Consider the following 11033-nt stretch of genomic DNA (forward strand, 5'->3'; position numbering starts at 1 on the left):
CCCGTGCTGTACTCCGACATGGCGCGGCGGGGCCGGGCCTGGCGCGGAGGCAGAAGCTGAGGAGGCGGCGGCGGCTCAACGCGGGAACAAGGCCTCGCTCCACTCGGCCGCGGAGCACTCTGGGAGCCCAGCGGCTGGGAAGACGACGAGGGGGAGGGGCCGCCCCCTCCCGCCGGCGGCGTGACGGACGGCTGTGCCCGGCCAATGGGAGGCGGCCACTGCTCCCCGGGCACCAATCGCGAGCTCTGGAGGCGCGCGGCCAATCGGAGAGCCGCGAGAGGTAGTAGGCGGGAGGCTCCGAGTGATTGACAGCTCTAGGAGGCAATGGACTGCGGGCTACCCGTGCTGGGCGGGCAAATCGAGGCGATCTGAGAGGACGGGAGGCCCAATGAAGCTGGGGTTCTAGAATCGCGGGGCTGCTTCGGGACCAGATCGACGGCTCCGAAGAGTCAAGTGGACTGGCAGGATGGGCCTACTAAAGGCCTCTTTGAACGGACTGGGCGGGCACCCGGTGGATCGTCGTTCCCGCCAGCCAATGCGTACACGTGAAAGGCGGTTCTTGTGAAGATTGCCAGCTAATTTCATCCAATCCCCGACGAGCTCGGCCTGATGAGGTCGGATTTAGACTTGATTGCGTTCCTTGTTAACCAGAATCCTTTTCTAGTCTACGCCTAAACCCAGCCAAGGGCCGTGCGGCGGGGGCGAGTCCTAGGTGACTGACGCCACTGCGAGCAAATGGCAATGGAGGAGATAAAGGTGCCGGTTTTGGTGGGAACCAATGGAAGCACAGCTGCAATGGGCGGGGCCAACTCTCAGACGGCGAGAGGGGATTGGCGGGAGCGGGCCTGAATGGCAGGGAACGTGGGCAATGGTCACAGGATGCCGGAATTCAGGCCTGACGTCTAGGTTAGCTATCTCGGAGGCCGGCTGGGTGGATACGGCACGTGGTCAGCTTGAGGTCTTGGAGATCGGGTGCTTCCGGGGAGGGGTAGGGTGGCCCAGAGAGAAGTACTCACCTCTCCTCCTCCTGACCCTGGGGTCTAGAGCCCCCACTTCTCTCCAAGGACTGGGAGAATCCCAGGTTCTCTCAACTTCCCTACCGAACTCAAGGGTCCAGGGCCGTCAGTCCCTCCAAGGACCCAGGAATTCTAGCCTCTAATTCCAGCGCCACCACCCCTCCCTTCCTTTAAGGTTCTGGGATCGTAGGCTTCGATCCCAGGCCCTCAAGTTATCTCCTGAACCTGGCAACATCCAGGCTCCCAGTTCCCCTTCAGGACCCGGGGACCCGAGGTCCCTTGCTCCCCTCCTGGACCCGGGGATCCCAAGCACCCAGCTGCCCTCCTGGGCCCAGAGATCTAACACACTTGGTAGAAACCATTCCTTTATTCCTGGTCGTCTACATGTTCACCGTTTCTCCCGTAATGCAGCAAGCCTTGTTGCTCCCGGCCGGATTCCAAACCACAGTCCCGGGCTGCTCCCTGGGGAGGGGGCCTCCAGAATCTGCAGACCTAGGCCCCCAGCGTGCTCTCTTTCCAAAAACTGCCCAGCGCAGAGCCTGAGCCTGCAGGGCTCTTTGGGGCTAGGGGACACCAGGACCTCCTGTCCATTTCCACCCGGGGCCTGTTGCCTAGCTCGCTGCTGAAACACCCAGGGTTTTCTTCATGACTTCGTACACCAGGTAGCTGATACCACCGGCCGGCAGCACCTTCAGTAGTGTGGGGGTCATGCCTCGATACAGCCCCGGCAAGCCCTGCTGGGCCAGGATCCGCTGAAAGACTCCGCACATGGTGGGGTTCAAGCCCTCCATGGTATCTGTGGGGACAGAGCCAAGTTCAAGACCTTGGTAGCAATGGCTCAGCTTCCTGGGAGGTGGAATGTTGGGAGATGTGGGGGCAAAACCAGGGCCAGGGGTCAGCAGGGGTCAGTTGGAAGAGAATTTGGAAGAGTTTTAGAGAAAATGGTTCAGTTTGGGGGGAGTGAGGGGTTCAATTTGGGGAGCAGTTTTCAGGGTTCATTTTAGAGAATAGTTTTGAAAACACTTGAGCTTTATAAAGGAGAGAGCTTTTAAGATCTAGGGGTTTTGGGAGTGTGCTCAAGGGTTGTTTGGGGGACACTGTCAAGGTCAGGGTGGTGGGCTGCAGGTTTGTTTTGAGGTTTGTGGATCGGTTTAGGGGCTGAGTCCATTTGAGGTATGCGATTTGGGGACTTCTCAGGGTAGTGGGGGAAGTGGTATGAGTTTCGAGGAATCTAAAGATCAGACGTGGCAAATTTGGGAACTATAGAACTGTTTGAGGGCTCAGTCTGATTTGGAGAAGTTGTGTCATTTTGGGGGTTATTTGTCTTGGGGTCAGAAGTCCCTGGGTGGTGCGAATGGTTAACACGCTCCGTTGCTAACCATAAGGTTGAGGTCCACCCAAAGGCACCTCAGAAGAAAGGCCTGGCATTCTACTTCTAAAAAATCCGCCACTGAAAACCCTATGGAGCATAGTTGTACTCTGACCCATACGGGGTTGCCATGAGTCGGAATCTACTCGATGGCAACTGGTTTGTCTTGGGGTCAGTATGGGGGCCTGGGTCACATTTAGGGAGTGAGGGTAAATGGGGGATAGATGTTTTAATGACTTTTAGAGACTGGGCTCAGATTTGGGGGTGAGTACAAGCTTTGCTCGGTTTAGGGGCCAGCAAAGGCAGCCAGGATCAGATGTGGAGAATCTCAGGGTCCATTTTGGGTGCTGAGAAAATTCACAGAGTCAGGGGCGGGGGAATGTGGCCACCCGGGGGGCCGGGCTGACCTTGAGCCTGCATCCTGGTGCGCACCAGGGTCAGCGGGTAACTGGCCATCTGGCCGCAGGTTGTGGACAGCGTCACAGATGACAAGCTGACCAGGCCGCTGGGATCCTCCATGTCTCTGCCTGACTTCCTCCAGAAGCATCTCATCGTCTGCAAGGGGAGGGGACCAGGAGAAAGCTCACAATGGGTCTGGGCCCCAGTCACCCTACCACTCCCCTGGGGGGACCCCCACCTCGTAGACGGCCAGGTCGGTGCAGGCGTAGGGGATGATGCCCAGCATGTTGGGCAGGTAGCCGCGGTAGAAGGCACGGGGCCCTTCCTGCTCCAAGATCTGCCGCGCGCAGTCCCAAAGCCCTTTATATTGGCCCGTCCGGCCCAGTGTCAGCCGCGTCTTCAACACCTGAGGAGGAGGGAAGATGAGGTGGCTCGTTTGGCTTAATTGCTTTAGTGACCGTCATGGATTGAATTGTGTATCCCAAAGATACATGTTGTAAATCCTAAGCCCTACACCTGTGGATGGAAAGAAACCCTGATGGCGTAATGGTTAAGAGCTATGACTGCTAACCAAAAGGTTGGCAGTTTGAATCCACCAGCCGCTCCTTGGAAACTCTATGGGGCAGTTCTACTCTGTCCTGTAGGGTCACTATGAGTCGGAATCAACTTGATGGTAGTGGGTTTGGTTTGGTTTGGTTTTATACCTGTGGATGAAGGAGCCTCGGTGGCGCGTTGGTTAAGCCGACCAAATGGCTGCTGATGGAAAGGGCAGCAGTTCATACCCACCCAGTGGTTCTTCTCTGCCACATGGGGTCGCTATGAGTCGAAATCGACTGGACGGTACCAGACAACAACATACTTGTGAATATAATCCCGTTTGGGAATGGTTTTCTTTGTTATGTTAATGAGGCCAGTTCAATGTGTGGTGTGTTTTAAGGCAATCACTTTTGAGATATAAAAAAAGTAGATTAGGCACAGAGATGATGAAGGAAGCATAGATAGGGAGAGATTGATGCCCTGTGGAGATCTCTGAGGAACCCAGGAAGAGAAGCCGAAAGAAACAAGGACTTCCCCCAAGAAGAGAGAAAACTGTCTCCTAGAGCCAGTGCCCTGAATTCGGACTTCTGCCCTGGTGGTGCAAATGGTTAAGTGCTTAGCTGCTAACTCAAAGGCTGAAGGTTCAAACCCACCCAGCAGCTCTGCAGGAGAAAAGCCTGGAAAGCTGCTCCTGTAAAGACTGTTGTTGTTAGGTGCCGTTGAGTTGGTTCCAACTCACAGCGACCCCGTGTACAACAGAACAAAACACTTCCTGGACCTGCACCTAGAAAACCTTATGGGGCAGTTCTTCTCTGTCACACGGGGCCACTATGAGTCGGAATTGAGTTAATGGCACCCAACAACACTACCCTCCCAAACTGTGAGAAAATACATTTCTGTTTGTTCAAGCCACCCACTTGTGGTGTTTCTGTTATAGCAGCACTAGGGAACTAAGACAATGACCCTCAGCAATGAATGTTGTCCCCCGCTTGCAAAATGAGGACACAAGCTCAGCAAAGTGAAGAGCTGAGTTTCGAACCCATATGTGTCTGCTCCCTTGGCCTGTGTCTGCTCTCCACCCAGGACTCTGAAACTCAAATGCTGACAGAGGTCAGGAGGGTGAGGGAGGTGATGCGAGCTGAGTGGGGTCTGGGGTGGCTTCAGCTCAGCTCCAGCTGAAGCTTGCTTTGTGGGAGCAGGGCCCCAAGGGGCCAGAACAACCAGTTTCCTAAACCAACCAAACCAAACCCATTGCCGTCGAGTCGATTCTGTCTCATAGCAACCTTATAGGACAGAGTAGAACTGCCCCATAGAGCATCCAAGGAGCACCTGGTGTATTCGAACTGCCGACTTTTTGGTTATCACAGCACAGCTCTTAACCACTACGCCCCCAGGGTGTCCAAAAGGAGCCAGAAATCTGAATTTTTAGGGAATGTCCCAATATCAAAATATTGACAACTTTACAATTGTACAAAAGATACAGCCCCTAGAGTGGTAGGCAGAATTCTAAGATGGTCCCCAAGATTCCTGTTCCCTGGATTGGTGGGATACATGCCCTGTATAATGCCCCTCACCCTCTTTGGGTCTGAGTGGGATGTGTGACTATGAGGGCTAGCAATCCCCTGATTAGGTTACCTTATATTGAAAAGGTAAAGGGATTTCTGCAGATGTAATTAAGGTCCCTAATCAGTTAACTGGAAGTTAATCAAAAGTTATCGTCCACACTCCCAAGTTTCACCCTTCAGCCAAAGATTAGACAGGTCTATAGGGCAAACAACACATGTGAGGAACGTGCTTCTTAGTTCAGTCATGTATACGAGTCTTAGTGGGCACACCAGCCCCAAAGCAAAGAAGGTAGGAAGGGACAGGAAAACTGGACAAATGGAAACAGGGAACCTAGGGTGGAGAAGGGGAGAGTGTTGACAGTTCATGGGGTTGGCAACCAATGTCACAAAACAATTTATGTATTAATTGTTTAATGAGAAACTAATTTGCTATATAAACCTTGGCGGGCCTGACCTGATCAGGTGAGCCCTTTAAAAGAGAGTCTAGCACCAGAGATAGAAGAAATCAGAGAGATTTGAAGCAGCAGAGAAACATTTTGCTGGTTTTTTTTTTTTTTAATAGCTGTTTCTTATCTAGGGCTTTATTTTTTTAATTATATTTATTTTGTTGTTGTTGCTGAGAATATACAAAGCAAAACATACACCGATTCAGCTGTTTCTATATGTACAATTCAGTGCCATTGATTACATTCTTTGAGTTGTGCAACCATTCTCACCCTCCTTTTCTGAGTTGTTCCTCCCCGGTGAGCATAACCTCACTGCCCCCCTAAGGTTCCTATCTAATTTTTCCAGTTACTCTTATCAATTTGATCCCACATATCTCTGTTGGTCTTAAAGGAGCAAACTGACATGTTGTGGAGAGGGCCATGTGACAAGGAGTGGCAGGTAACCTCTAGGAGTTTAGGGCGTGTGGTGAAATGAGTTCCTTTATGTGGCCTTTTGCCTTGGTTCTTGGGAAAAACAGCTGGAGAAATTTTCCCCCTAAGCCAGGAGGAGTTACTCTTGCCCTGGTTTTCTTCCCCAGAGGGTTTGTTACTTTTGTCTGGGTTGATTGACATTTCCTAGGCAAGCTATAAACAACTCGGTTTGATACTTTTTGTCTCATCCTGGGCTGCAGCCTGGCCTGTGATTGATATGCATGTTGCAAGCATTGGTCAACAGACTATGCAGATGAGGTGAGTTGTAGCCTACTATGCAAATTAAGTGGCTGTGGCCTACCTAGGGAGGATTGGTCAATTTGTAGCCCTGGTGGGAGAGCCATGCCTTGAAATTGACAAGGAGTTTGTGTATTTAAGCAGGCAACCCCGCAGAGGTCTTTTTCAGAGACAGAAATAAACAGGAAGAGAAGCAGAGGGAGAGAGGAGGCAAGATACCTCCTTCTTGAAAGAGCTGTAACACAGTCAAGGGCTGTAATACTGAAGACAGTGAGAGGCCTGGAAGGAGCTCACTGGCAGAGCTGGTGGTGACAGACAGCAGAGCCAAGAGGGGCTGGTCCTCCGGGGGCTGAGAGGAGGCCTGTCAGTCAAAAGGAGCTGACAGAGCTGTCCTGCACTGAAGAAGGGAGACTTTGCCTATATACTGCCTGATCCTACTCCCAAGTTGTACCCTGTTCCGTGATAAACCACTGAACTATAAGTATGGTCTGTGAGATCTGTGTGGCCGTCGCAACAGATTATCAAACCCAGAAGAGAAGTAGAGAGCACCGTGGGAGAGACCGCTGGTTGTCAGAATTGGTAAAAAGGTTGGAGAGTGGAGGTATGTCTGACCTCCACCCTGTGGGAATCAGCTTTGGGCTGATCCTGGTCATTATCTTCCCTCAAGTTAGACAGGTTCTGATGCTACTACTACTACCACCATTTCACAGGGCCACCACCATACAACCAAAGGAACTGAATTTGGCCAGCAACCAGGGAGCCTGGAAGAGGACCCTGAGCGTCTGATGAGTTCATAGAGCCACAGACACTGAGGGAGTAAATTTATGCTGTTTAAAGCTGCTGAACTTGTGGTAATTTGTTATGCAGCAATCGCAAACGAATACACCCGGGAACAAAGTTAACAAGACAAGGCAAGCATCATGTGAGAAAACTTTAAAATGCTATTAAAGCTGAGCCAGAAAAGGACATTAGTGGGAAAGATGGCTGAAATTTGAATAAGGGGTGTAGATTTGTTAGTAGTACTGAATCACTGTCGATTTCCTGGTTTTGGTTTATGTTTATGTAAGGTGTTAACATCAGCAGTAGCTGGGCTGAGTATATGGGAACTCTCTGTATTCTTTTTGCAACTTTTATGTGAGTCTAAAATTACTTCAGAGTAAGAAGTTTTTGAAAAATGCTATTAAAGAACATAAACGGAGACCTGAACAAATGGAACGTACGTCGTTAGCTGTCCTTGAGTGGACCCCTAACTCATGGAGGCCCCATGCACAATGGAAAGAGATGCTGCCCAGTCCTGCGCCATCCCCACGATCGGTTGTGGATCAAACGGTTGTGACCCATAGGGTTTTCATTAGCTGATTTCCAGGAGTAGACCATCAGGCCTTTCTTCCTAGTCTGTCTTAGTCTAGAAGCTCTGCTGAAACCATCCTAGCAACATGCATGCCTCCACCGACAGATGGGTGGTAGCTGTGCAGGAGATGCATTGGCTGAGAATGGAAGCCAGGTCTCCCACATGGAGGGCAGGAATCCTACCACTGAACCACCACTGCCTCATCAGCAACATAAAGATAGCAATAATCTCTAAATTTATAGTTTGGACACTATCTCACTTAAAAAAAAAAATACTGATAGCTGTTTTTGTTTTCCTAACTGGGCAAGTTGATCTAAAGTTCATACGGACTAATCAGCAGAACAAGGGGCTATTCTGTGGTTTAAAATCAGAAAAGATGTATGTCAGGGTTGTAGCCTTTCACCATATCAATCTGTATGCTGAGCCAATAATCCTGGAAGCTGGATTATATGAAGAACGGGGCATCAGGATTGGAGGAAGACTCATTCGCAACCTGCATTATGCAGATGACACAACCTTGCTTGCTGAAAGTGAAGAGGACTTGAAGCACTTACTGATGAAGATCAAAGACCACAGCCTTCAGTATGGATGACACCTCAACATAAAGAAAACAAAAATCCTCACAACTGGACCCATAAGCAACATCATGATAAACGGAGAAAAGATTGAAGAAGGATTTCATTTTACCTGGATCCACAATGAACGCCCATGGAAGCAGCAGTCAAGAAATCAAAAGACGCATCGCATTGAGCAAATCTGCTGCAAAAGATCTCTTTAAACTGTTAAAAAGCAAAGATGTCACTTTAAGGACTAAGGTGCGCCTGACCCAACTATGGGCTTTTCAGTCGCCTCATTTGCATGTGAAAGTTGGATAATGAAAAAGGAAGACGGAAGAAAAATTGACGCATTTGAACTGTGGTTTTGGTGAAGAATAGTGAATATACTGTGGGCTGCCAAAAGAACAAATTAGGTGAAATACAACCAGAATGCTCCTTAGAAGCGAAGACAGCAAGACTTCAACTAGCTTAGCTTGGATATGTTATTGGGAGGGACCAATTGCCAGGAAAGATATCATGTTTGGTAAATTAGAGGGTCAACAAAAACAAGGGGATCCCTCAGTGAGATGGACTGACACAGTGGCCGCAACAATAGGCTCAAACATACCAAGATCATGAAGATGGCTCAGGACTGGGCAACGTTTTGTTCTGTTATTTATAAGGTTGCCATGAGTCGGAGCCAACTGGGTGGCAACGGACAACAAAATGGAGATAATCCCAGTGTCCCATGGGATTCTTTCAAGAGTTGAACAAGGTAGTGTTTGCCTGGTACATGATAGCTGCTCATGGGATGGAAACCATGATGATTTTCATCTAATTTCATGTCTGTGGGGCAGGTGCTGTCTTACCTCCATGGGGTTGATGAGTGTCTGGGAGATGGCTACAGCTAGGGAGCCAGCAAGGATGCGTTCCTGGAAGGGTGGAGTCCCATGTATGCCGCAGAAGTAATTCTTACACTAGGACAGGAGAGAAGGGTATGAGGGAAGCTAACCGTCTTCCTGCCTCAAACCCACCCTAGGAAAGGGGTCCGGGACTTGGAGGGCAAAAGTGTATCTTGGATGAAGACCTGGACTTGTGGGGTTTGGGCTTGAGGGAGGGACTGGGTAAAGCAGACCATTCCCCACCTGCTCAAAGACCGAGAACTTGATGGCGTACTCAGGGGCAATCTTGAGCACGTTGATACCATTGCCTCGCCATAGGGAGCGGAAGCCCCCCTCCTGCACCATGCTCCGTAGCCCCCCCAGCAGATTCATGAGGTTGGTCTTAGAGGAGTAGACCTGAGGACAGAAGGGACCCTGGCTCTTTGAGGAGCCTCCTGCCCCATTTCCATCCCTACCCCAGCCTGAAGCTCAACCCCATCTGCCTCCAGCCAGGCCAGCTCCAATCCTATCCCCATCCCATCCCCATCCATCCTCAGCCCCTTCCCTGGCTTTCCATAGAATTCTGCAACCCAGTCCTGTTGCCTTTCTCAACCCAGACCCAAACCCAGCACCAACTCACATTTTCATCTCATCCCTCACCTCCTCGCCAGTACTGTTTTGTCTTCAAACCCATCCAGAGAACCCATCCCCAATTTCCTGGTCCCCATCTCCAACCCTTGCCCAGTGCTAATCCCAGTCCCTGACACCATACTCTCAATCCCTTCCCGACTCAACTCCATGTCCCATCCACGTCAGCTCCACCCCAACTCCCTGGTCCCCAACTTCAGCCCTTGTCTGGTGCTGATCCAAGTCCCTGGTACCATTCTCTCCACTCCTTCCCCCACTCAACTCCATGTCCATCCATGTCAGCTCCACTGTCATCCACAACTCCAGCCTCAACACCACCCTACATGATCCCCAACCCCAACCTCCACCCTTGTCTGTATTCAGCTTCCTTCCCAACTCCAACCCCTATCCCAGCCCCGCCCTCATACCTATTTCCAGCAGTACCCCCAGCCCCATCCTGAACCCCAGTTCCATGTCTCCAGCCATCCCCACCCCATGCTGTCCCCAGTAGCTCCAGCGCTGTGTTCCCCACCCCCACACCTGCATGTACACCTTGGCTCGGTCCAGAGGGGCCGTGCCGGTGCGAGACACGGCCCCAGCCACGGCGCCCGAAAGCAGAAACTTCCACCAGGTCTTCTCATTGTCCACTTCCAGGACATCCACAGGGACCATCAGCTGCTCGCCCGTGTCCAGCACCTGCGGGGCAGATCCAGCCCCTGCTCAGACTCAGTCGACCCTCTGCTCCTTGCCCAGGTACATTTCCAGGTGGAAGGCCCACCCTGGTCCCCACTGCTTTGAGGTGGGATTCTGGGCCAGCTTGGAGGGTGCTATGGACTGAATTGTGTCCACCTAAAAATACGTGTTGTAAATCCTAACCCCTATACCTGTGGTTCAGAAGCCCTGGTGGTTCAATGGTTAATCGATCCAGTGCTAACTGAAACGTCAGCAGTTCAAACCCACCAGCTGCTCTCCTGGAGAAAGATGTGGTGGTCTGCTTCCGTAAAGATTGTAGACTTGGAAGCCCTATGGGGCAGTTCTACTCTGTCCTGTAGGGTCACTGAGTCAGGGTTGACTCCATGGCAGTGGGTTTATACCTGTGGTTATAATCTCACGTGGAAATGAGGTTTCATTATGTTAATGAGGCAGTATTAGTGTTGGGTGTGTCTTAAATCAATCTCTTTTGCGATATAAAAGAGCAAATTAAGCAAGCAAGCAGAGGGAAGGTACATGCCCCATGATCCCCAAGGCACCAGGTAACAGAAGCTGAAAGAGGCAGACACCTTTCCCCAGAGCCAACAGAGAGAGAAAGCCTTCCCCTAGAGCCAGTACCCTGAATTTGGACTTCTAGCCTCCTGAACCACAAGATAATTAATTTCTGTTTGTTAAAGCCACCTCCTTGTGGTGTTTCTGTTAATAGCAGCACTAGAGAACCAAGATGGGGGACCCCGGCATCATGACCTTCTCCCCCTGCGGTTCCAGCCGGGGGCACTGGGGGACCCCTGGTTCCCAGACTCACCTGCTGCGCTGGGAGATGCTCGAGCTGATTCTCAGGCACGTGCCCAAACACGTACCCGTACACATGTGTGCACCCCGAGTTC

The 11033-nt window shown here is 51.1% G+C and overlaps 1 protein-coding gene across 1 annotated transcript; it reads right to left on the reverse strand.

Annotated features, from left to right (window-relative positions):
• Positions 1-1516: 1516 nt before the first annotated feature.
• On the reverse strand, positions 1517-11020 carry SLC25A41 (solute carrier family 25 member 41; the record flags this gene model as incomplete). The annotated part of the gene is made up of 7 exons (XM_023733113.1): positions 1517-1812; positions 2793-2940; positions 3023-3190; positions 8797-8904; positions 9073-9225; positions 9976-10131; positions 10952-11020. Coding segments are annotated over 7 exons (987 nt in total), but the record flags the coding sequence as incomplete, so codon positions are not given.
• Between the last annotated feature and the right edge of the window lie 13 nt (positions 11021-11033).

Source organism: Trichechus manatus, unplaced genomic scaffold (assembly GCF_000243295.1).
Source record: "Trichechus manatus latirostris isolate Lorelei unplaced genomic scaffold, TriManLat1.0 scaffold00057, whole genome shotgun sequence".
Classification (NCBI taxonomy): Eukaryota; Metazoa; Chordata; class Mammalia; order Sirenia; family Trichechidae; genus Trichechus; species Trichechus manatus.